The sequence below is a fragment of the Eulemur rufifrons genome, chromosome 19, assembly GCF_041146395.1.
Source record: "Eulemur rufifrons isolate Redbay chromosome 19, OSU_ERuf_1, whole genome shotgun sequence".
NCBI classification, from domain to species: Eukaryota; Metazoa; Chordata; class Mammalia; order Primates; family Lemuridae; genus Eulemur; species Eulemur rufifrons.
This window is the reverse complement of record NC_091001.1, coordinates 34036740-34063127: the sequence shown is the minus strand read 5'-3', so window position 1 is coordinate 34063127 and position 26388 is coordinate 34036740. Positions and strand designations below refer to the sequence as shown.

Genomic DNA, 26388 nt, shown 5'->3' with positions numbered 1-26388 from the left:
GTCGCGGAAATCTGACCAGAGCCTGGAGGGACCGCGCACAGGGCGGGGCCGACTGGGCGTTCTGTGCGCGGAGAGAGCGCCGCCGTCGCCAGCGTGGCGCACAGTGCTGACGCAATACGCAAGCAAGTCGTGAGGCCCCCTTCGCCCGCGACGGCGCTGCGTCACGGGCTTTCGGGCGCTTTGCTCCTAGAGACGGCGACTGCTGCCGGGCCGAGCGCTGGCCTCCAGCGCCAGTGGAGCCAGGTCAGCGGCGCGATGAGGCGCAGCAAGGCCGATGTGGAGCGGTACATCGCCTCGGTGCAGGGCTCCGCCCCGTCGCCCCGAGAGGTGAGCAGGTCCCGGGGAGACCGGTGGCCTCGCCTTGGCCCGGCCGCGCGAGGCGCCGGTGTCATGGCTCCTGACGGCCGCTGCTCCTTGGCGCGTTCCGTTGAGGCGCCGGCCGGCTCGCGCGATCCGTGGGCAGCGTGGCGCTAGCGAGCGGGCGGGGGAGGGGTGGGGGGACCGCGACAGGAGGGCGGCCGTTGGGGCGGGCGCTTCCTCTTCCTCCTGGCCTGCTCTCTACTGTCTTCATTCGCGGGCCCACCCTGGCGCGGGCTTTCTTGGCGGCTCGCGCGCCGCGTCAGGCCTGCATGGCCTAGTCCCGGGGGCTTGGACGCCTACTAGCCTCCGGTGGGCGCCCCGGTTACCGTATCCGGGAGGGTTCTTTGTATCTGCCAGACTGTTACTGGTGCGGCGGAGGTCGCAACTGCTCGGCTTGGTGGAACCCAGCCGGGACTGACGCAGTCCTGGGGAGGGCTTTTGCCGCTGTGACGGGTGATACCGTAGGCATCCAGGCGGCGATGGCCACATTTGCAATGGCCTGACAGGGCAAATGACATGGGAACTCCTGTTGTTTTGAGGTGTCTGTTGCTGGGTCTTTATAAGGGTCCGGCTCCACTACTCATACTCCTCTGTTTCACTCCCACAACTCTTTGGAAGCTGATTTTATTTGCCCGAAAACGAACAAACAACAACAACAAAAACCGAAAAACCGGAATGTCGGAAAGTTTAAATTTCTTACAGACCATTGTTACTATGGCTTAGAATTTTTAACCTTTTTCACAACGTGATCTTAGGGCATTTTTCCTCTTTAAAGGTAAAATAATGTGCTAGATGTGTTTTGGATTCAACAAGATTTTAGCAATTGGCCGTAGAGAGTGATGGAAGAGCTGTTAAGGGTGAATGTGTACAGGATTTTGAGTCAGGTTGCTAGAGGTTGAATAATCACAACTCTGTCGTTTATAAAGTGGGATTTGACGCACATTAGACTTTTCATCAATAAAATCGAGTTGTAACATTGATGGGGTTTGAAAGGATGATCCATGTTAAACATTCAGGGCAGTGCTTGACACATAGTAAGCCCTACATATATGTTAGCTGCAATTCATTATTTTTCTTGTTGATGTTAAAAGGGCATTTGTTCAAGGTCTGTTCTGGGGAAGGGCCTATGAGGATAAAGATCTAAAAGGAATTAAATATAGGCCCGGCGCGGTGACTCACGCCTGTAGTTCTAGTACTCTGGGAGGCCGAGGCAGGAGGATTATTTGAGCTCAGGAGTTCGAAACCAGCCTGAGCAAGAGCAAGACCCCGTCTCTGCTAAAAAAAAAAAAAAAAAAAAAAAAATAGAAAGAAATTAGCTGGACAACTAAAAATATATAGAAAAAATTAGCCGGGGCCGGGCGCGGTGGCTCACGCCTGTAATCCTAGCACTCTGGGAGGCCGAGGTGGGCGGATCATTTGAGCTCAGGAGTTCGAGACCAGCCTGAGCAAGAGCGAGACCCCATCTCTACTAAAAATAGAAAGAAATTATATGGACAGCTAAAAATATATATAGAAAAAATTAGCCGGGCATGGTGGCGCATGCCTGTAGTCCCAGCTACTCGGGAGGCTGAGACAGGAGGATCGCTTGAGCTCAGGAGTTTGAGGTTGCTGTGAGCTAGGCTGACGCCACGGCACTCACTCTAGCCTGGGCAAGAGAGTGAGACTCTGTCTCAAAAAAAAAAAAAAGAAAAAATTAGCCGGGCATGGTTGCGTGTGTCTGTAGTCCCAGCTACTCCGGAGGTTGAGGCAGGAGGATCGCTTGAGATCAGGAGTTTGAGGTTGCTGTGAGCTAGGCTGACACCACAGCACTCTAGCCGGGGCAACAGAGTGAGACTCTGTCTCAAAAAAAAATAAATATAAAAGGAAACTCGTGGATAGTCATGATTATAAAAACAACGTAATTGTGTCTTTTACCATAAGTAGGCCTAGGTTATCTTATTTTGTGCTCACAACAACCCTGTGGATATTGAGATATGCTGAGATTAAAGATTCTTGTCCATGGTCAGGTAGCTGGGCAGGACTTTGTCAATGGGTCTGTTATAGTTTCTCTTGGGAACAGTGAGACAGGTTACACCAGCCTATTTCTCCAGAGAAGAGGAATAGATATCTACATACAGATTTTAATTTCAAACTGCTGGCATAGCCATAAATATGAATGTGGTGATAGAGTCTAAAACAACCGTAGTGAAGGTTTCTCTAACTCTTCCTGAAATTGACATGACTTTGTATTTTTCTTTTAAAGCTAGTTTAGAGCCTTCATGAGATTCTTGGTAGGGACCTTAGCTTCCAAAAGATTAAAAACCACTGGTCTTGGCCGGGCGCGGTGGCTCACGCCTGTAATCCTAGCACTCTGGGAGGCCGAGGCGGGTGGATCGCTCGAGGTCAGGAGTTCGAGACCAGCCTGAGCAAGAGCGAGACCCCGTCTCTACTAAAAATAGAAACATTATATGAACAACTAAAAATCTATATAGAAAAAATTAGCCGGGCATAGTGGCGCATGCCTGTAGTCCCAGCTACTCGGGAGGCTGAGGCAGTAGGATCGCTTAAGCCGAGGAGTCTGAGGTTGCTGTGAGCTAAGCTGACGCCACGGCACTCACCCTAGCCTGGGCAACAAAGTGAGACTCTGTCTCAACAAAAAAAAACAAAAAAAAAACAAAACCACTGGTCTTTACAGAAGTTAGAATGTTCTTTCAACTACATAACTTTTCCATCAAATAAAATAGTGGGGGCAAAATTTTAAGAATTGGTTGTTATGGCCACCTCTCTCTTACACTTAAAAAGTATTAAGTTGAAATCATTTACCTTAGAACCTGGGGATTTCAGTGGAATATAAATTAGTAAGTTTGGAACATGGGAAGCTATTCTATAAAATTAGATTTGAGTGAAATGCCAAAACAGGATGCATTGGGTAACTTGGAAGGGAGATAGTGGAGGGGGCAGAGGCAGTGGCTGTGAAGAAAAGAAAAAAATTACTATTTATTTCTCTCCCAATTTGGCAGGGGCTGGCCATCTGTGAACTGACCATGCTTTCTAGAATGTCTTGGTTGTGGAGTAGGTTGATGTGTCTGTAATCTCATAACTTCCAGTCTTTCATTATGCTTTCATTTGTTCATCTCCTTCGTTTTGCCCTTTTCCTACTCCTTTATGTCTGCTTTTGCCCTTGTTGAAAATAATAATTCTTTCTATAATTTTTCTTTTTCCAGATGGCTTATCTTTAGTTTTTCTAGATTCTGTCTAGTTGGCCTCTCATTCTGCAACTGATTCCCACACCTCAGAGGCTTCTTGACAGCTTTTATTTTATATATATATATATATATACATATATATATGCACACTTTAGAGATGGGGGTGTTCCTATGTTGCTCAGGCTGATCTTGAACTCCTGGGCTTAAGCGATTCTCCTGCTGTCTCTCTCTGAGTAGCCGGACTACAAGTGCGCACCACTCACTATGCCTGGCTTTGAAAGCACTTGGTTGGTTGTTCTACTATTTATATTTATATTTTATACTTCTGAGTAACATACATATATACTTTTATTTCTTGATTCTCTCTCCCATTTTAGATACTTTCTGCTGGCTTTCTACTGTGCTCCTCCAGAACTCTGTCCCCAGATACTTGTTTCCCCCTCATTTTCCCGGGACTCTTACTGGAATTTTTGGTTAAATGAATATTTAGCATTTATATAATTATAATAAGGTAAATATTTTTGCATTTGTGGCCTTTGTTGTGTAGTTTTATTTTCCTGGATTTAATAATTGCTTTGTTTTTTGGTTTGCTTATTTATGGTATATTACTAATTCTTTACTCAGACTCAGCAATTGAAACTCTAAAGTGTGGTCAAACAGGTTACATAATCCCATCAATTGCAACTGATTTTTGAAAAAGCATCTTCATACTTGGAGCGTGCTTACGACTTACTGCTCCAACCTGAACTGGTTTCTTTTTCTCTTTGCTACACAGTTGTACTCCTGGGACTTCCCTTTATCATTAACTTTAAAATTCCCTTCATCTCTTTTCTGTGTTAGACCATCTGTTTCTTGTATCTCATGTCCTCTTGATTTACTTTGTTTTGATGTGGCACAGTCTCATTTGCTTTGAGAAGGAATGGATGAGATTTTTTTTTTATTCTTTAAAATATTGTATGTCTGAAAAACTTTTTTACTCGATTTGGTTAATAGTTTGACTGTCAGATTCTGGGTCTGAAATAATTTTTTCCTCAATTTTGATATCATTTCTCCATTTTCCAGTAGTTTTCCTGTTAGAAGTCTGATGTGGTTCTTATTCTTGGTAATTTAAAGGTTTTTTTGGAAGGTTCCCTTTAATTAGGAAACTCATTTTTTTCAGTTCTGTAACATTTCTTGTATTCTTTGACCATTTTCTCTCTCCTTTTTTTTTTTTTTTTTTTTTTTTTTTGTTATCTTTCTGATGTTTCTTTTACCTGAAAGTTGGACTTTCTGGTTTCATCCTCCAAAGTTTTCTCTCTTATTCTTGTTTTCCTCTGTTTGTCCTAATTTTTATTTTTGAGATAGCGTCTCACTCTCTCACCCTGGCTAGAGTGCAGTGGTGTCATCATAGCTCACTGCAACCTTAAACTCCTGGGCTCAAGGGAGCCTCCTGCCTCAGCCTCTCCCAGAGTGCTAGGATTATAGGTGTGAGCCACTGCATCCAGCCTGTTCTACTTTTTGAGAGATTTCTTTACCCTTATCTTCCAGGGGAAGGGGATAGGGGAACTCATGGTTGAATATCTATAGGCTTTGCATAGTCTGTATAATTCCTGCCCTTACCCTTGTTGGGACTCCACACAGATTTGGAGCCAGTTTATACAGAGAACAAACTCATTTGCTGCAGCTTTTTTGGAGGGGGTGCAGGAGTAGGAGGAGGAGGAAGAGAAGTCAGCTGACTATGCAAGATGGGGAGAGTGTGGCATCTCTCAGTGTCTGACTGTTCTTATTTTCAGCCCCATGTCAGTTCTTCATACTTAGCAGCTTAAATGAATTCAGGCATTTGCTTATAGTGGCATCTGGTGTCATGGAAAGAAGCAATGACTGAGTCAAGACATAACATTGGCTCTGCTCCTTCCTAGCTATGTATCCTTAAACAAGGCACTTACTCCTTGGGATTCAGTTCCCTTGTAAAATAAACAGGTTGGAGGCAGGAGATGATCAGGTTTCCCCAAAATTCAATGCTTCTACATATTAGTCTTTAATAGCTTTTTAATCTTAAGATAGTCCTCTTTAAATAAGATAGTTTGATGCAAAGTAGGTAACAGAATTTATTTTTTATTGTTTGTTGACATTGTGAGAAACTCTGTTACTTTTTGTGCCATCTTGACTATTGTGAAATTTTCGTCACGTACTTCCTCCTATATATTTAAATTTATGAATTCAGTGGAGGGAGGAGACTCTGTGTATTGTGTATTCTTTGGTTTTTAAAAGTATTTCTGGTTAATTGCAGTTCAATTCTTTTTGACCTATTTTCTCAAGTCTTTGATAAAAATACTAAATGAAGTTTAAGATTGGTGGTAGTTCTTCAGGTTCAGAATATATCTTGTTAAGGATGTACAGGCAAAATACCAACATACCAAACTTGGAATAGTTTTCTAAGTGTCACTATTTTGACATAAAGTTAGAGTTTTTAAAAAAACAATTTTATTGAGATAAAATCCCAGGTCATGGAGAGTTACTCCTATGTTTTCTTCTAAGAGTTTTATGGTTTTTAGCCCTTATGTTTAAGTTGATCCATTTGGAGGTAATTTTTTGTATGTGGCATGTATGCAGTAGGGATCCAGCTTTATTCTTTCACATGTGGAAATCTAGTTCTGTCTTCACCATCTTTGAAGGGATTGTTTTTTCCCTATTGAACGGACTTAAGACCCTTGCCAAAAATCAACTGGCCTTAGATTTATGGGTTTATTTCTAAACTCTGAATTCTGTATCATTGGTCTGTATGTCTGTCCTTATGCCAGTACTACACTGGTTTGATTGCTGTAGCTTTGTAGTAAGTTTTGAAATTGGCAAGTGTGGATTCCTCCAACTTTGTTATTTTTCAAGAGTGACTGTTTGGGGCCCCTTGCACACCCATTTGTATTTGAGGACTGGCTTTTTCATTTTTCAAAAAAAGGCCATGAGAATTTTGATAAGGATTGCATTGAACGTATAGATTGCTTTGGATAATATTGATATCTTGACAATATTAGATCTTCCCATCCATGAACACAGATACCTTTCCATTTATTTAGGTCTTTAATTTCTTTGAGCATCGTTTTGTAATTTTCAGCATACAGGACTTTCACCTCCTTGGTTAAATTTATTCCCAGGTATTTTATTTTTGTAGATGCTATTGTAAATGGAATTGCTTTCCATTTTTGAAGATTTGAAAAATACAGATGACTCAAAATCTTGAGATGGTTACTGTTGGCATTTCCGTATGTCCTGTTCTTGTGCTATTGAAATATACATAGATTTGAGGAACTATTTCTATATATGCAGTTGCCCGTCAAACAAACAACATGGGTTTGCTTTCTTAATTTCCTTTTCTGATTTTTTATTTCTGGTACAGTAGTACCCTCTTACAGGTGGTTTTGCCATCCTCGGTTTTACCTATAGTACCTGTGGTCTGAAAATATTGAATGGACTTTGGTAGTAGCAGTGGAGATGTAGAGAAGTAGATGGATTGAGGTAACATATTAATAGAAGGTAGAACTGATAGGTCTTATTGATGATATCTTGGACATGAGTTTAGAGTTCATGAGAGGTGAGATCTACAGATAAATATTTGAGAGTCAACATACAGTCAGTAGTCATAGGTGAGATTCAGTGTATGTCATAGATATGATTTACTGAGAGGAAGGGGGATTAGGACCAATTCCTGGGGAAGTTGATGTGAAGAGAAGAGCCTGTGAAGGAGCTGGAGAAGAAACAGCCAATAATGTAGAAGTGAAAGTATGGACAGCATGGTATCTTGGAATTCGTGGGAACAGCGTTTCACAAAGATGGTGTGACTTAAGAATGTTTTCTGCAGGTTTCATAAGAAGGAAAAATTGAAACAAATTATATAGTAAACAGTGGGGACTAGTTAAATTATTATAGTTCATCTGCTGTCTAGTCTGACTTGGATAACCACTTCTTCAGTGTATTCAGGTTTCTGATCATATTCCCCTCAAAGAGAACCCTCCCTGACAACTCTGTGTCTCTTTTATAGAATCTAAGATGCCATTGTTTGCACCCCATCATCATTACCAACTAAGAAGAAACACTGCCAAATTGTTAGAATACCTGTGATTTGTGAGATGAATACTGATTTTAGATTTGTTAAAATATGAAATACTGTAAATAATTGGTGGGATACTATAAAATAGTACCCCTTTCATGCTCCCTAATAAATATCTATTTGCTTGTCACTGCTACTAAGTACAGGCTTCATGAAGACAGGGGCTTTTTGTTTACTGCTGATTCCTCCCTCAGTGCCTTTAACAGTGCTTGGTGGGAGCCCTGGCATGATGGCTCATGCCTGTAATACTAGCACTCTAGGCGGCTGAGGTGGGAGGATCATTTGAGATCAGGAGTTTGAGACCAGCTTGAGCAATGGCGAGACCCCATCTCTTGAAAAAAACAAAACAAAACAAAAAACAACCCAGTGCTTGGTGAAATTTTGTGGGTCTTAAGAAAAGATCTGGTAGAAAGGTGAAAAGAATTCAAATGGATGCCAGAGCTTGCAGACTTCAGGTTTGTACTTAAGTGTAATATCTCACTTCAATGAGTATGTTCTTTTTGGGATTTTAACCCTATCGCTGATTAATTTTAATAACATCAGTCTTTACTTACTTTAGAAAATGCATATATTGCCCTTAAAAATTAACTAGAAATTTAGATAAAGCACTTTTCTTCTCTAATTTGGTAAAGAAGAATCATAGTTATTCCACGATTTTACTGCCTTCATTGAACTACTTCATTTGACATTTGGAACACTGGACAGAATCATATTGTGTCAATACCTGTTGTAGATAATGGGAGTTTGTTACAGGAAATTTGAAAACTAGAAAAAAAATCCTTAAATATAACATAATTCTATAATTCAGAAGTAATTAGCATTTTCATATATACCTATTCAAAAACATACATTAGAAAACATGCTCCTCAGTAGACTACTTTTCTTACTCAGTATTTTAATTTTTCTTTGTATAGTCTTCAAAAATAAGGTGTTTGGTGGGGCATGGTGGCTCACGCCTGTAATCCTACCACTCTGGGAGGCCGAAGTGGGAGGATTGCTTGAGCTCAGGAGTTCGAGACCAGCCAGAGCAAGAATGAGACCCTGTCTCCACTAAAAATAGAAAAAATTAACCAGGTGTGGTGGCATACATCTGTAATCCCAGCTACTTAGGAGGCTGAGGCAGGGGGATCGCTTTTGAGCACAGAAGTTTGAGGTTGCAGTGAGCTATGATCAGGCCCATGCGATTCATCCTGGGCAACAGAGTGAGACCCTGTCAATCAAAATAAATATATATAAAAAAAGTGTGTGTGTGTGTGTGTGTGTGTATGTGTATGTAAAAAACAGATTTGATCTGTAGAGAGAACAGTACATGGACCCAGGGAATCCTCAGTGCCCTAACAGGTTTGAAGTACTTGCTTATTCTGGGCTTACACATGGAAGGAGAAGAGAGGTTTCTGGTATACCTCTCCCCACCCAGAGAAGCTGTTTTCTGTTTACCTGTTTGTAGAGTGAGAGAGAGGTACCACATGGTTTCTAAGATTTTCAAGGCTGATATAAATTCTTAACATCAGTTGTCTGCTTGTCTTGCTATTGTTGAATTTATTTTTTGTTTTATGATAGGAATTATAAAACATGGAATCATGACTTTCAGAATATATATGCATTTTTCTAGACAATTTTTAAATTTGTCACTTTCTTTTTTTTTTTTTTTTTTTGTTTTGTTTTGTTTTGTTGAGATGGAGTCTTGCTCTGTTGCCCGGCTAGAGTGCAGTGGTGTCAGCCTAGCTCACAGCAACCTCATACTCCTGGGCTCAAGCAATCCTCCTGCCTCAGCCTCCTGAGTAGCTGGGACTACAGGCATGCGCCACCATGCCTGGCTAATTTTTTCTGTATATATTTTTAGCTGTCCGAATCATTTCTTTCTATTTTTAGTAGAGACGGGGTCTCACTCTTGCTCAGGCTGGTCTCCTCGAGCGATCCTCCCGCCTCAGACTCCCAGAGTGGTAGGATTACAGGCGTGAGCCACCGCGCCTGGCCAATTTTTCACCTTTTAAGTTAACAAAAATAAAATATTTTAACAGCTTTGTTAGGATAAATTTTTATTCCTTTTGAACAAAGTTACAAAGTATTTCTGTGTGAAAAGTAAAATAACTTTTTTTTTTTTAGAAGTCAATGAAAGGATTTTATTTTGCGAAGCTGTATTACGAAGCTAAAGAATATGAGCTCGCTAAAAAGTAAGTACAAACCATGAACAAGCATTAGTTTTCTAAAATCAGTGCCTTTCCTCATGTTCTTTGAAATAGATAAAAATACGTTCTTTAGTAATTCTTCCTAAGTGTACCCTGAAATAAGGGATTCATCACTCTGAGATTGATGTTAAGGACCAGCCTAGATTCTACTGAGATTGATCCTAGGATGAGTATTTTCTGCATGCTTCTGCTTGTTTATTCCTAGTGCAAGAAATTGTTTGGCTTAAAACACTTTGTCTAAAAATTGTCCTGGGTTAGAAGACGACCATGCCTATATCTTTAATCAGCTGGAAAATAGCAGTGAATACAAAATTAAACTGTGATTACTAGGCAGGAGAATAGCTTGTGTAAAACCTCTTCAATTGACTTAATATGTGACACTCTGAGACTTTGACTCCTAGGGCTAAGAAACTTGGTGATTCTGAGTTTCTTACTTGGCATGGCTTACAGCAGGAAATTGGGAGGAAGGTGGGCTATTAACACATTGACTACCACACTAGAAAAAAAAATGGTTTTCTTGGGGCCACAGTGTTTTATTATGAAAATAGAATAAAAACTTTGAAAATAAAACGATCCTTTCTAATTTAATGAAAAATTTGTTATTTTTTATTGTTTTCTGTATGTGAGTTATACATTACTTAAAAAGTAGTTCACGAGGCTCCCAAGGTAAAAGACATGTGAGTTACATATGCTTCATGGGTCCTGGGCTTAAAATTAGCATGAGTTAAATACAACGCACATGGCAGTTAAGGTGTTACAGACATTGCCAGAAAGATAAGATAGGAAAATGGACTTTATTTAGTGGTACTTTATATAACTGGCAGCACTGGGGCTGTTAACCCTTGTTCCTTGTTAATGTGAGACTTTTCTCCTATAGTTTTGGTCTTTGGTCTAATTTCTCTTACGATAGATAACACTGCCACTGAACCTAGAGGATATTCACTTATTTTTAGTTGTTACTTGATTTAAGAAGTGGAAATTACATGTATTTACTCACCTATAGTGTAGTTAGTAATTTATTTTTCTTATGTTCAATTTTAGCTGGGTACAGTGTTATTAGAAATTATTTTATTGTTTAAAGGATAAAATATTCTCTTTTCTGTTGTTTGGGAAATGTCACTCTTTAGCATTTTACGGTATGATAACTTTAAAAATGTTTACTGTAATCACTTTTCTAATTTAAATGCAAAACTCTTTAGTGTTTTACCAAAATGTGATCAGGAAGAAAAGCAATTTATGTGTTCATTTCTTATGTGTGGATACCACTGGAAAAAACATTTGGTAAATGTGGCATTTAATGGTAAAATGAATATATTGTCCATTATATGTGTGTGTGTGTGTTTTAAGTATTAATATTATCCATTTTTTTCTATAAATGCTTTTGAGTTATGTCCATGTTCCAGTTTAAGTAAATGGTGGTAGTCAATTCAATAACAAGTATAAATAACTGGTTGCTTTGGTTTAAGATGTACTCTTCAGTTAGCATTTAAATAGTTTTAAGTTTAATAATTGAAGGATTATTTCCTTTTGTATTATTTTAAAACAGATACATATCTGCATATATTAATGTGCAAGAGAGGGATCCCAAAGCTCACAGATTTCTGGGTCTTCTTTATGAAGTGGAAGAAAACACAGACAAAGCTGTTGAATGTTATAAGGTAAATTATAGGATTGAAATACAGCCTTTGCACAGCCAAACACATAGTGCCCAGAGTAATTTATGTAATGAATAAGTTAGATATATTTTATAGATGTCATGAAAACAAGCATTGGTACCATAGTACTATTAAGCAACAGCTTGGAACAAATTTAAAATTATTTGGCCCAAAGTATACTATAATTTAACACCTATAACTTTTAAAGTCTAACATGGTCAAAACTAGTGTTCGTGTATGTGTGTGTTTTGCATTTGCCTAATAAAACATAATTTTTAATTTGATTCATTTCCAGAAAATTCCAAGACACTTTAATTTTAACAACTTTGACACAATATGTTGTCATCTAGGATAGAGTTTGTAATGGGCACAATGATAATTTTTTAACCTTTGTATGAGTATATATACTTACATATATGTACAATTTATTATTTGCTAATTTTTTATTTCTTTTCTGGTATCAGCGTTCGGTGGAATTAAACCCAACACAGAAAGATCTAGTGTTGAAGATTGCAGAATTGCTTTGTAAAAATGATGTTACTGATGGACGAGCAAAATATTGGGTTGAAAGAGCAGCTAAACTTTTTCCAGGAAGTCCAGCAATTTATAAACTAAAGGTAAAAAACAAACCTAATAAAACATATAAAAGGAGAAAACTTAAGACAACCATTTCTAGTATTTGGAGCTTAAATTACTTTACAGTTGTGACCCTTAAACTGGAGTATTTCCTTTAAAATTTTTTTTTTTTTTTTTTTTACAAAAATCATTAAAACCTTTCTGAGCATCTGCTGTCTTATTGGGCACTGTTAAGCTTTACAAGTGATATCTCATTTACCCTTTTGGAATATTTAATATTTTAGGGATTTTACAGTTTAGTAGTAGCTAATGGTGGAGTTAAGATTTAAATTAAACTCTTGTATAAAATTTTTGCTTCGTTAGGTTAAAATTACCTAAAGGATGACAAATTTAGGATTATTATAAAGAAGAGTTTTCTAATAACTATTGTCTAAAAATGGAAAGGATTGTCTTATGGGATAGTGAGATTTTCAAGCAAGATATACAAGATGATTTTTCTAGTATGTTAGAGGTAATTACTGAAAATGATAGGAAGTTCTTGCTAATATATTAACTGGTCCTGATTGTTATTCCTTTGAGTAAAATGTAGTTTACTCATTAACTTTCTGCTTTGGAAAAAGTCTTTCAAATGTGTTTGACAAATACATTTAAAATGTATATTGTTATACAGTATTTATATAACAATTGTTAATGCATTATTATGTATATGTAATAATAAATGAATTATAAATATGTATTATCTTCAGTGGCCCTCTCACCCACATTATATAATACATGTTTCTGATAGAATTTTTTATTTTGAAATAATTACAGATTTTTTTCATAGGAAATTGCAGAGATTGTACAGAAATGTCCTGTATACCTTACAGTTTTCCCTAATTATTACACAAGTTGAGCATCCCAAATCCAAAATCTGAAATGCTCCAAAATTTGAAACTTTTTTTGAGTGCTGACATGCCACTCAAAAAGGAAATGCTCATTGGAGCATTTTGGATTTCAGATTTTCGTATTTGGGATGCTCTACCTGCTAAGTATAATTCAGATATTCCAAAATCTGAAAAAAGATCTGATATTCAGAACATTTATGGTCCCAACCATTTTTTTTTTTTTTTTTTTTTGAGACAGAGTCTTGCTTTGTTGCCCTGGCTAGAGTGAGTGCCGTGGCGTCAGCCTAGCTCACAGCAACCTCAAACTCCTGGGCTTAAGCGATCCTTCTGCCTCAGCCTCCCGAGTAGCTGGGACTACAGGCATGCGCCACCATGCCCGGCTAATTTTTTCTATATATATTTTAGTTGTCCATATAGTTTCTTTCTATTTTTAGTAGAGACGGAGTCTCGCTCTTGCTCAGGCTGGTCTTGAACTCCTGACCTTGAGCGATCCACCCGCCTCGGCCTCCCAGAGTGCTAGGATTACAGGCGTGAGCCACCGCGCCCGGCCGGTCCCAACCATTTTTTAAAAAAATATTTTTCAAAGTTTATTTATTTGTTTGTTTGAGATGAAGTCTCGCTCTGTCACCTGGGCTAGAGGGCCTTGCATCAGCCTAGCTCACAGCAACCTCAAACTCAAGCAATTCTCCTGCCTCAGCCTCCTGAGTAGCTGGGACTACAGGTGTGCGCCACCATGCCGGGCTAATGTTTCTATTTTTAGTAGAGATAGGGTCTTGCTCTTGCTCAGGCTGGTCTCAAACTCCTGACCTCAAGCGATCCTCCTGCCTTGGCCTCCCAGAGTGCTAAGATTACAGGCGTGAGCCACTGTGCCCGGCTTAAATGGGAGATTTAGAACATCTCCACAAATACTGCCACCTAAGTTTGCATTTACAAGGAGTGTTGGAGCTGGCCCTTTGCTACAAATGTTAATTAAGCTTACAGTCTGTGAAGCCTGTAATTATTCCTATTTTAGTGACTAACCTGAGGTCACAGGATAGTAAGAGTCTGGATAGGTTATTATTTCAGTTGGTCATTCCAGTGGGAACATTTATTTGGTAGTGAAAAATTATGTAATATAACCCAACCTGCTTCTGGTGCTCACTCTAGGAAACAGACTTCCCCAAGCATTTTGGATAAGGGATACTCAGCCTATTTCTTACTGTAACTGTAGTACAATACCAAAGCAGGAATTTGATACAGGTACAATGTGTATGTATAGATCTTTTTCATTCTATCACATGTGTAGATTCCTGTAACCACCACTGTAGCCAAGATACAGAATTATTCCCTTACCACAGAGATCTCCCTCAGGCTGTCCCTTTTATAGTCGCACCCACCTCCTCCTCCCCACCATCCCTAACCTCTGGCAACCATTAATCTATTCTCCATGCCTATGCTTTTGTAATTTCAAACTGTTACATAATTGGAATCATGAAGTATGTGACCTTTTGAAGTTGGCTTTTTTCACTCAGCAAAGTACCCTTTGAGATCCATCCAAGTCGTGGGTATCAATAGTTTGTTCCTTTACTGCTGTGTAGTATTTTCATGGTCTACAACTTAACCAATTCACTTCTGAGGGACATTTTGGTTCTTTCTAGTTTTTGGCTATTGTTCATCTGCTGTGAATAATCATGCACAGATATTTAAATCTGAAAAAGCATTTTTAAAGCTCATAGAGTTAAATATTAGTAACATTAAGCACCCCTCCACCCTGTGATAAGCAGCTTGATTTTAAATATTAGTCTAAAATGGTAGGTCTAATTGTGCAGATTTCTTTACCATATCATTATTATTATTTTTTTTTTGAGACAGAGTCTCGCTCTGTTGCCCGGGCTAGAGTGCCCTGGTGTCAGCCTAGCTCACAGCAACCTCAAACTCCTGGGCTCAAGCGATCCTCCTGCCTCAGCTTCCTGAGTAGCTGGGACTACAGGCATGCACCACCATGGCTGGCTAATTTTTTGTATATATATTTTTAGCTGTCCATATAATTTCTTTCTATTTTTTAGTGGAGACGGGGTCTTGCTCTTGCTCAGGCTGGTCTCGAACTCCTGAGTTCAAACAATCTGCCCGTCTCGGCCTCCCAGAGTGCTAGGATTACAGGCGTGAGCCACCGCACCTGGCCTACCATATTATTTTTGTGTTATGCTTGAAACATGATTCCTATATTGGCCATGGCAATCCAGTTTGTTTAGTGTCAGTAGTGCTAAAGAACCTATCTTATGGTAGGGATTATTTTTCTTGTAGTCTAACAAAAGTTAGACACTTTTGAAGCATCCTGTTTTTCTTTAATAACTTTAAGGCACTTTTGTCTGAGGCTATACCTTTCTTTTTCAGATTTTTTCACATTTTTTTTTTTCGAATTGAATTCCATGAAATTTATAACTGTTGTGCAAACTAATTTTATTTCTCCTACACTTTAAGGCCTACTAGGGTAAATAGTTTTCTGGCATTTGTTTGAGGAATGAAAATATTACCGGCGAGAAGGCTTTTTCTCTTGAGCGTGAAAGAAGTTTTTTAAAACATTCGTAATTGTGGTATTCTTTTATTTTTTAACATGTAGTCAAAGACTAGGGCTTTTGCAGATACAGAGAGGCCAGGTACAAGTTTATGGAAATGATCCAGAGAAGGGGAGAAATTGATGAAAGAGAGAGGAAAGAAATACAGAGCACTAATGGAGGGCTTGGTCTTTCTTAGAGAGAGTGGGGAGAAGATGAGTGCAAGTAGGTAAAGTGGAATTTACATATAGTGGCTTCAGGTTTCTTAGTGAAGGGTGAATTGAGGTCCAAGCTGAAAATGAGGGTTGAAGGAAGGTGTGAGAAAGTTGAGGCAATAGGAAGACATATGAAGTGATCTTTTCAGGGAACGGAGAGAGTGAGTCTTTTAGAAGTTAAGAGTATTTTGTTCTAAGTACCAGTTTTGAGGTTTGAGATAATGAAAATGAAATCAGCCTGGAGTTGTGATTTCCCACATTCCAAGTGCCCAATCCCCAGTTGTTCAGCTGTTAGTCTGCAGGCACACAGAAAACAGTTGGCCAGATTCTTTTGAGGGTAGGTAGAGAGAATTAATTGAAGGGATCTATAAGCAAACACAGTAATTACAGATATTAGGGATTATAGCATTTTCACTTGGTGAGCGAAGGAAAGTGTTTGTCTGTTGTGTGTGTGTGTTTTGTGGTTAATTAAAACTTCGTGACGTCAGTGCACTAAAGGGAGCTTTTCATGTGGTGGAGGAGTATATGTATGGCAGTGAGTGCACGTGGGCCCTGAGTGAAGTGGAAGAATAAGAAGGGTGTGTGGCGGTTTGATTGATATGACCAAAATACAGGTTTTGAAGACCTGTGTCAATGGCAAATGGAAGGCTGAGGTTGGAGCAGAGTATAGCTCACTGGAGATGAGATAATTAAAGAACTGAAATAGCTAAGCTATTATATTTTGGGTATATATTTTAATTGCTAATACCATTGACAGTTGTTAAGGACAAAGAGTATTTTATTCCAGCCTGACTTCCTCTCCTTATATGTGGGCTCAGAGAGAAAAAAAAGCAGTCCTGGCACACAGGTGGTGGGGGCTGTTATAAGATGATATTCTCTTCAGATAAGGTCAAGAGGTGATGACAGTGCTTTGAGAAGATGATGAAGATCACAGAACAGTGGGAGCAGAAGGGTTGGGGGGAATTGAGTTAAATTTAGGGAGATACAGAGCAGTTTGAAGATGAGGACCCTGTTGCTGAGGATTGGCTGGAGAGGCCTAGGCTTCTGGTATTGACTGAGGTATACAGGGGCGTGGGGCCTGATAGTCTCTAAGGTGAGTATGGGCAACCACAGCTACTGCAGTAATCCCAGAAGCTTTTCTTTACATAAAATTCTTGAGGGTTGGCTTCTGGATTGTAAGCAACTCTGTGAAGGGACTAATAATGAGGTACAGAGGGTGGTACTTTTGGTAGCACTATCCTAAAGCTGGATATGGTGGAATGGTGCTCATCCTGACTGTGACCTGCTTAATATTGCACAGGTGTTACTCTTGACAGTTTTTTTTTTTTTCCCAAATAGGAACAGCTTTTAGACTGTAAAGGTGAAGATGGATGGAATAAACTTTTTGACTTGATTCAGTCAGAACTTTACGCAAGGCCTGATGATGTCCATGTGAACATTCGACTAGTGGAGCTGTATCGCTCAAATAAAAGATTGAAAGATGCTGTGGCCCACTGCCATGAGGCAGGGAAGAACATAGCTTTGCGTTCAAGTTTAGAATGGAATTTGTGTGTTGTACAGGCCCTTAAGGTAGGTAAAAGCTGTTGGGCCTCTACACTTCTATGTAGACAGTTAACATACATCTCTCATATTTAACTAGTCCCCCCGCCCCACCACAAGACTTAAATTTCTTTCATTTATATAGAGCAACTATAAGATGAAATTTTTACCAGGATTATTTAATTTATAATGGGGAGATTGGGGAGATAACTATGATAAATGTATGTTTTTGGTGTTTTTATTTATAAGTCTGATATAAAATCAGTATAGTTTCACAGATGTGGTAGGAGTAAGCAAAGGAATTTATAGGCATAAAATGTTCAATTTCTTAACATTTGATTATGTTTTTTCTACAAAATAGGAATATCTGGAATCTTTACAGTGTTTGGAGTCTGATAAAAGTGACTGGCGAGCAACCAATAAAGACTTACTTCTGGCCTACGCTAACCTTATGTTTCTTACACTTTCCAGTAGAGATGTACAGGAAAGCAGAGAATTATTGGAAAGGTATGTTGACTTTGAGAAAAGTACTTTAGTATAAACACATATTTTCTTTTTGCAGTAATTCAGTTAATTGGTCTAAACTTCTTTACTGCATCATTATTTCTTTAATATGCCCAAGAGTTATGATGAAATACTTGGAGGGAATCTTATTTTTACTACTACTATGGGGATGTTATAATTGATTTTTTAAAAAGAGTTCAATTTTGAGAACTCTTATAGTTCTGACTTGATTGAAATTAGCCTTATAGTTAAAGAATCTGTTTTGTCAGACTTAATAAATGAAGCCTTAAAATAAATGTTCTATTTGCTACTTCATATTTTACTTTAAAAAATAGGATATCTTGAGTGCAAATCAGATGATAAAGTTTGTCTGTTGTCAGATGGCTATAGGTTTATTCAGATGCTTATACTAATGAGCACTTAGCATCACTAACATTTCAGAAAGTAGCATTTTAGTTTATAAACAATAACTCAAATATATGATTTTTTTGTTTTCCTAAACCTTGATTTTGAGAGCCAGTAGCTGTATTTTATGAAAAATAATTCCATTGAACAAAACATCACTTGGATTTGTATAAAGATGTTAGTTTAGAGCAGGGGTTGTTTAGACCAGTGGTCCTCAACCTTTTTGGCACCAGGGACCAGTTTCATGGAAGACAGGTTTGCCACAGGCTGTCGCAGGTGAGGGAGGTGTGGTACAGAGCGGGTGGTGATGTGTGGCCGTTTCCTAACAGGCCACCGACCACTAATGCGCTGTGGCCCAGGGGTTAGGGACAACAGGATTAGACCTTGTGGGCCAAATATAGCCTGCTGCCTAATTTTGTAAATAAGCTTTTATTGGAACATAGCATGCCTCTTTATGTATTATCTATGGCTGCTTACACACTAAAAGGGTGGAGTCGAGTGGTTACAACAGACCATATGCCTGTAAAGCCAGATTAGTGTCTAACCCTTTGTGGAAAAAGCTCACTGATCCCTGGTTTAGACTATCCATTTGTTTGGAAATTCTTTTTCCATCTGGCATAAGAAAAGTTCATTTCACTGAGTGTACGGGGTAGATAGTTTTCTTGGAAAAGTAGTTAGTGTCCTAAATTGGTAGAATAAGTGAGGGCAGAATCCAAAAGAACTAACTTAAACTTTTAGATTATTTGAGAAAATATTTAGGATTTTTTATTTTGTGTGTCTTAATATACTCAAATTTTGTGGTCACAAGTTCCTTTTACACTTTTTGAGGACATCAGAGAGATCTTTGTGGGTTATTTCTCTTGTCAGTGTGTATCATACTAGAAATTAAAACTGAGAAATTAAAACATATTAAACTCACTAAATATAATAAGCCCATTACATGCTAAGAATAATAGCATTTTTTTATGAAAAGTAGTTATTTTTCAAGACAAAACAGGTAGAAGAGTGATAGTTTACATTTTTATAAATCTTTTTAGTGTCTGGCTTAGTAGAACACAGCTGGATTCTCATCGACTTCCTCTTTAAATCTGTTAAGCTATTACATGTCATGAAACCTCTGGAAAAGTGAGCTATACATACATGAGAAAGTGAGAATGATGAGGACAAAAAGTTTCTTAGTATTATTGCAAAAATAATTTTAGCCTCATGGATCCTCTGAAGGGGTCTTTGAGAACCCCCAGAGATCCCCAGACCTCATTTGCTAGAATAAATCCCTGTTTCTCTGATTTCTTTATTATAAGTTTCTTTAAAATTATGCTGAACATTTTAAGTGTTTGCTTTTGCTTTTCTTCCCAAGTGAAGATTCTGAGGATCATTAGACTTTAGAAGCACTAATTAGAATATAGACTACAAATAATAGTAAGAAATATAATTTATTTAACTCTGTAATTATACCTATATAATAAGAGGAGCTGTTACAGTGTTGATACTCAGAAATTATTATAATTTGGAAATGGCATGTCTAATGTGAGAAATTGTGAACTTGAATTGAATAATGAAACTATATGATCAGGAAGAAACTAGAAAATAGTTTCCCGACTTTATCTTGATTCATTATGGAAGATCTACCTGTAATCATCAATCTTACTTGATTTGTGTCTTTTCTGTGATTGGAGGGCTGGAAGTAACTGGGAGTAAGACATCATTCTAGAGTATAGAAGTTTGACGTAGAGGAAGTATGCAGGAAAAAAATTACGCACTAAATGATTTCTAATTTCTAAAATGCAGAATAAGAATTGTTAGAAGTTTGAATGTGAAGGTGAAACTTGAAATAAATTTATTGATTTTGAGTTAAATAATGAAAACAGTTATTTACAATGCAGTAAGTATTGACTACCTGTATAATATTTTAATATTACAGTTTTGATAATGCTCTTCAGTCTGTGAAATCTTCTGTGGGTGGAAATGATGAACTGTCAGCTACTTTCTTAGAAATGAAAGGACATTTCTACATGCATGCTGGTTCTCTGCTTTTGAAGATGGGTCAGCATAGTGATGTACAGTGGCGAGCTCTCTCTGAGCTGGCTGCATTGTGCTATCTCATAGCATTTCAGGTAAGCCTTTTCCATTTAGTTATATTACTTTTCTACCCTACTATAAACAGCACCGGTGAAACCATACTTGGAAATGCCACATTGTGGATAGCACATTTTCAAAGAGTATGAGTAATCTGGGATACCACAGAGATAAATGGTGACTTTAATCAAGACAGTAAATGGACTCTTAGCCCTATGCTATGTAAAAAAGTGGAAGTAAATGTAACTTTTGTATGTGCTTTTAGTAGAAAGTAATTTCATGAGTACATACTTGGGAATAAAAAAATAAAAACAGTGGTTTCTCAGACGTGTTCTTTGTATGCATCTTTTATAGCTAGATTATATAAATTCCTTGGTTCCCAATTTTTTATAATCTGTTTTCTAATTCAGTTTAACCATTGGTTAATTGTTTCTTCATTATCAAAACAGTACAGTGTAATAGAAAGGAACATCTATATGGGTATTACCAAATTAAGATTTTTGATTCTAAAATTATTAGGTTCCAAGACCAAAGATTAAATTAATAAAAGGAGAAGCTGGACAAAATCTGCTGGAAATGATGGCCTATGATCGTCTGAGCCAGTCAGGTAATAGTAATGTTTAACTGATTTAATTTTAAAAAGAGAAATTTCTTTGTTAAGCCACATCTAATGATAAAATCTTGTGTCTGTCCAGGATATAATTTGTCAAAATTATTTGTTTACTTTTGCCATGTCACATAGGGCAAGAGGTATGGAAGGGATTAGAATACGTGATGTAGTCTTTAAAAGATATAAATATTTGATATTGTTTGCTCCCAGGAAGAGATAATTTCCTAACTCTTCCTTTATGTAGCTGCTAGAACCTCCATTCAGAATATTTCAGGGCACTTCCTGAATTAAGTATAATTATTGATTTGCCAACCATTTAACACCAGCTGCTTTTAAAAACACTGCTTTGGGGGGATATTAAGATCAAGATACAGATCTGGAAGAGCCGAGAGCATGATGAGGAAGATAGAAGATACATACTCAAAACCTATTAGGCTTTTGGGATTTGTAGTTTTATTCCCATTTTTGAATTCCCATTTTTGACTGTTTGGGATGGATCCTAAAGGTCTTAAGTTACATAATACCTGTGATTTTGCTAAGGCACAAACTTCGACGTAGTCAAATAGCCAGTGACTCAAGCAGTGACCTGAAGAAATGTAATGCTTTCTGTAGGTAGCAATTTTGAAATAAAATTGAATGAACTTTGTAAAGAGCAAGAAGTAGCATTAAATCAAAGTTGCTAGAAGTTTTGGTTTTTAGTTAGGCTGTTGATCAAATTTCACGTTGCTGTTCTATTCCACAGCCTACCTTTTTTATGGAAGTTAGACTTTCAGTCCTTAAAGTGACTTTGCATTTTTCCCCTTTCTATTTTCCTTCTACCGTTGCAGGGCCATCATGGGTGCCTTTGCAGGTGTCACAGTTAGTAAAATCAACTGTGTTTTTTATGTCTTTGATATGGGCATTCCTGACAGTATCTCTGCAAGTTTCCTGAGAGACAACAGTCTGGTGGTAACCAAACCTGACTGATCAGCAGAATTAACCCCAAGGAGGGTTTTTTGTTGTTTTTTTGTAAAAAACACTTCAATTGAAATATAATTCACATACCATACAATTCACCCATTTAAAGTGTACAATTTATTGGTTTTTAGTGTGTTCATAGAGTAGTACAACTATCATCACAATCAATTTTAGAACATTTTCATCACTTCATAAAGAAACTCTATACCCATTAGCAGGCACTTTACATTTTCGCAAACATCTCAGCTCTAGGCAATCACTAATCTACTTCTTTCTCTTTCAATTTGCTTATTCTGGACATTTCTTATAAATGGAATCATATGATATGTAGCCTTTTGTGACTGGCTTTTTTTTATTAGCAGATGTTCAAGGTTTATTCATGTAGTAGCATATATTAGTACTTTATCCAAGGAGTGTTTTTAAAATAGATTTGTCACCCCAAGCCTATGGAATAAAAATCTTTGGGAGTGGGGCCTGGAAAAAAAAATTTGTAAAAGCTGTTTAAAGGAGGATTCTGATCAGCCGGGTTTAGAAATCAGTATATCAGATCAGAGATTCTATGGCTACTTAAATCCAAACCTTTTAATCTAAACTACAAAACTTTTGGCATTTTTCTTACGTATTCCTTTTTCTCTTCCTTTTTATTCTCTTATGTAGATACACTCTTAAACCTGTACTCTATTTATTTTCTACACGAGCACCCTTTTTGTTGTCCAGCTGTAGTTTTGGGGTTGGAGGGTTAGGTCTGAGATAATCATCTTATTTCCCCACTGGGTATGCAAATGAAACAATAGAGATATGTGAGTAAATACAATCTGTATTTTTAAAATGATGGAAATAATTTATTTTTCAGGACACATGTTGCTAAACTTAAGTCGTGGCAAGCAAGATTTTTTAAAAGAGGTTGTGGAATCTTTTGCCAATAACAGTGGGCAGTCTACTTTATATGATGCTCTGTTTTCTAGTCAGTCACCTAAGGATAAATCTTTCCTTGGTGGTGATGATATTGGAAACATTGCTGTACAAGCACCAGAGCCTGATGATTTGGCTAGATATGATGTTGGTAAGTTACATGTTTCAAACAAAACCTTCTGTATCTTAATCCTTTTATATTAGGAGGACAATAAATTGCCCATAATCTCATCACCCTGAAATAATGACTTAATATTTTCCTGTATTCTTTGAAGGTTTTTTTCCTTTTCAAGGGAGCTGGAAGGGTGGTGGGAGGGTGCACATATTCTTCTGTATATAGTTGTTTATACTGTATATGTGATTTGTCTTCTTTCGTGGATTCTTTCCCATAGTATCTATATTAAAACTCTACAAATAGCAGTTTTAATGGCAATCTTTTTTTATGAATTAGCCATAATTTGCTTGCTACTTTCTACTGTTGGACATCCAAGCTGTTTCTAGTTTTTTCACTATTAAAAATAATATTGTGATGGAAACTTCAGTAAAAAGTGTCTATATTTCAAATGATTTCCATAGAGATTCCTAAAAACAATTACTGAGATAGACAGTTTTAAGTCTCTTGCAAATTGCCAAAGTGCCAGAAAGGTTGTACCTCTTTATGCTTCCAGAAGCTTCTATAGCCCTTTCAGTATTGACTTTGTTATAGAAGAAAAGAGCTCTTTACTATACTAATGGATTAATGTGGTGGTATGCCGTCGTTTAATGACTTTAGTGAAAGGAAAATCCATTGTTTTAGGATTTCTTATTAGGTGAGTATTCTTTATTTGGTCTCTGTAAGCAGATTTTGTTTTACTGAGTTCTAGTGAATCTCATTTCCTTAGATGGACTTGAAAAAAAAATTCTCCATAATAACTTTTTTTGTGGATGTGGGGGCAGGTAGGGGGTGCCTCACTCTGTTGCCCTGGCTAGAGTTCAGTGACATCATCATAGCTCACTGTAGCTTAAACTTCCAGGCTCAGATGATCCTCCCACCCCAGCCTCCTAAGTAGTTACGACTACAGGTGTGTGCCACCATGCCTGGCTGATTTTTTTATTTTTGTAGAGAACAGGGTCTTGCTATGTTGTCCAGGCTGGTCTCAAACTCCTCACCTCAAGTGATCTTCCTGCTTTGGCCTCCCACAATTCTAGGATTACAGACATAAGCCCATATGCCCAGCCCATAACTGTTTTTATTAAAATTTCTAGATACAAAGTGTGAATGCATATACTAAGAACATGAGAGTTTGCTTCTCATGGAGTTTTCTCCAGCTCTGATATAGCAAAGCGATTGTGTAAAATACATTTAATGTGCATTAATTGTTTATTTTGGCAAAACTAATGGCACAAGGAAAGTTTTCAAAACCTCAAGCCAGTTTTTTTGTTTGTTTGTTTATTTGTTTTTTTTTAATTTCAGGTGCCATTCGAGCTCATAATGGTAATCTTCAACATCTTACTTGGCTTGGCTTACAGTGGAATTCATTGCCTACGTTACCTGCAATTCGAAAATGGCTAAAACAGCTTTTTCATCATTTGCCCCAGGAAACCTCAAGGCTTGAAACAAATGCACCTGAATCAATATGTATTTTAGATCTTGAAGTAAGCAAAGATTTTAGCAAATTAAATATTTTGAGTTTTGTTTAACGTTTTTCTAACTTAAATTAATTTTTCTTTAAATAAAACAGGTATTTTTACTTGGAGTGATATACACCAGCCACTTACAATTAAAGGAGAAATGTAATTCTCACCACAGCACCTATCAGCCACTATGCTTACCACTTCCCGTGTGTAAACAGCTTTGTACAGATAGACAGAAAACTTGGTGGGATGCAGTTTGTAATCTAATTCACAGAAAAGCAATGTAAGTAGTAAAGCAAATATTGTTTTAACTTATTGCCTTGGTTTTACTGGGGATTTAGTTTCTTATGTGAATATTTAATTTGTCATGTGACAGTTAATATAATGTAAATGTTGAACTGTATGTTTATAAAGCATTTTTATAAAGCATTTATATTAAACTTTTTTTAGACCTGGAACCTCAGCAAAATTGCGACTTCTAGTTCAGCATGAAATAAACACTCTAAGAGGCCAGGAAAAACATGGCCTTCAACCTGCTCTGCTTGTACATTGGGCAAAATGCCTTCAGAAAACAGTGAGTTTATTAAAGTACAAACATTTTTAAAGAACATTAATTTTTAAAAATTATGAACTTTTTATTATAAGTGTTTTAGTTCTGGAAACAATAGCAGTTTGTTTATATTATGCCACGTGAAATGTGGTTTTAGTCTTGCCACAAAATAGTTAATACAGTTATATATAAGCACTTGGAGGAGCAGTGCCCAGCCCACAGTAAATATTAGCTAGTATTATTATTACTTAGTAATTAAGTTATGATTATTATTCAGCTGGAAAAATTTTTAAAAATGTTAGGTAGCACACGGCTTCATAGGTAAGGGCATTATATATCTTTCTGAATATTTGAGATCTAGCTGGGCATGGTGGCTTGTAGTTCTAGCTACTTAGGAGGCTTAAGCAGGATGATTGCTTGAGCCCAGGAGTTTGAGACTAGCTTGGGTAACATAGTGAGACCCTGTCTCTGAAATAAATAAATGAATGAATATGTATGTGCACATGTATGTTAAAATAAATATTTGAGGTCTGTTTTGTGGCCAGAGTAGGTGTAGATAGTTAGCCCTTTGACCAAACTGATACTACACAGAGGCAAATTTTGGTTAGCCCTTTGACCAACTGTGACACCACAGAGGCAAATTTTGGCTATCTAAAAATGGCAACTCTTAAAAAACAGGTTGGACTGCCTCATAAAGTAATATCATTGAAAATGTTTTAAAGTTGAGTCTAGAGTGATCACTGGTAATGAGGTGGTTAGTTATTCCAATATTTGGAAAGTTGACCAAACTATTTTTGAGATTCCATTTGGTTTTGATTGGAAATTTTACAGTTGGTCTTAGCATCTGTCAATGAAGTTTTAGATTTAAAAAAATTATTTTATGTGTTCCTTAAGGTTGTGTGCATCTGATTTTCTGTTTTAGGGCAGTGGTCTTAATTCTTTTTATGATCAACGGGAATACATAGGCAGAAGCGTTCATTATTGGAAAAAAGTTTTGCCATTATTGAAGATAATCAAAAAGAAGAACAATATTCCTGAACCTACTGATCCTCTGTTTAAACATTTTCATAGTGCAGACATTCAGGTAACAGAGAATCCCTTTGTGAATTACTGGAGGTATAGATTTCCATTTACAAACAAAGAAATGGAGATATAAACTCAAATTAATTGCCTTGTTATTTCATTGCTTTGTTTTCTAAATCTACTAGCTGTTGCAAGTAAAATATGACAAATGAATAATGAGATGTTAATCTCTTTAGATCATATAAAATCATTGGAAAATCATTTAGGTTTGATATGCTGAGTAAAAACAATTTGACTAAAAACCACTTAATGTGTTTAGGCATCTGAAATTGGTGAATATGAAGAAGATGCACATATAACTTTTGCTATATTGGATGCGGTTAATGGAAATATAGAAGATGCTATGACTGCTTTTGAATCTATAAAAAATGTTGTTTCTTACTGGAATCTTGCACTGGTAAGTAGATGTGATACTTGAATTAAAAGGTTTTTGTTTTTAAAACCTAATTGTTT

The 26388-nt window shown here is 37.4% G+C and overlaps 1 protein-coding gene across 5 annotated transcripts in view; it reads left to right on the top strand.

Moving 5' to 3' along the window:
* The first annotated feature begins 215 nt into the window (after positions 1 to 215).
* The window catches only part of RGPD4 (RANBP2 like and GRIP domain containing 4), a 61995-nt gene continuing 35822 nt past the window's right edge, over positions 216 to 26388 (top strand). For 4 of the 5 annotated variants that reach the window (XM_069494752.1, XM_069494751.1, XM_069494750.1 and 1 more), the window contains exons 1-14: positions 216 to 327; positions 9736 to 9803; positions 11365 to 11476; positions 11938 to 12090; positions 17024 to 17254; positions 17586 to 17731; positions 20055 to 20247; positions 20729 to 20816; positions 22630 to 22839; positions 24142 to 24323; positions 24410 to 24585; positions 24753 to 24876; positions 25775 to 25936; positions 26195 to 26332. In XM_069494752.1, the coding sequence (XP_069350853.1) occupies positions 256 to 327; positions 9736 to 9803; positions 11365 to 11476; positions 11938 to 12090; positions 17024 to 17254; positions 17586 to 17731; positions 20055 to 20247; positions 20729 to 20816; positions 22630 to 22839; positions 24142 to 24323; positions 24410 to 24585; positions 24753 to 24876; positions 25775 to 25936; positions 26195 to 26332 (2055 nt within the window). In that variant the 5' untranslated portion in view covers positions 216 to 255. The remainder of the gene's footprint in view (positions 328 to 9735; positions 9804 to 11364; positions 11477 to 11937; positions 12091 to 17023; positions 17255 to 17585; positions 17732 to 20054; positions 20248 to 20728; positions 20817 to 22629; positions 22840 to 24141; positions 24324 to 24409; positions 24586 to 24752; positions 24877 to 25774; positions 25937 to 26194; positions 26333 to 26388) is intronic. The other variant, XM_069494754.1, reaches the window with a different exon arrangement.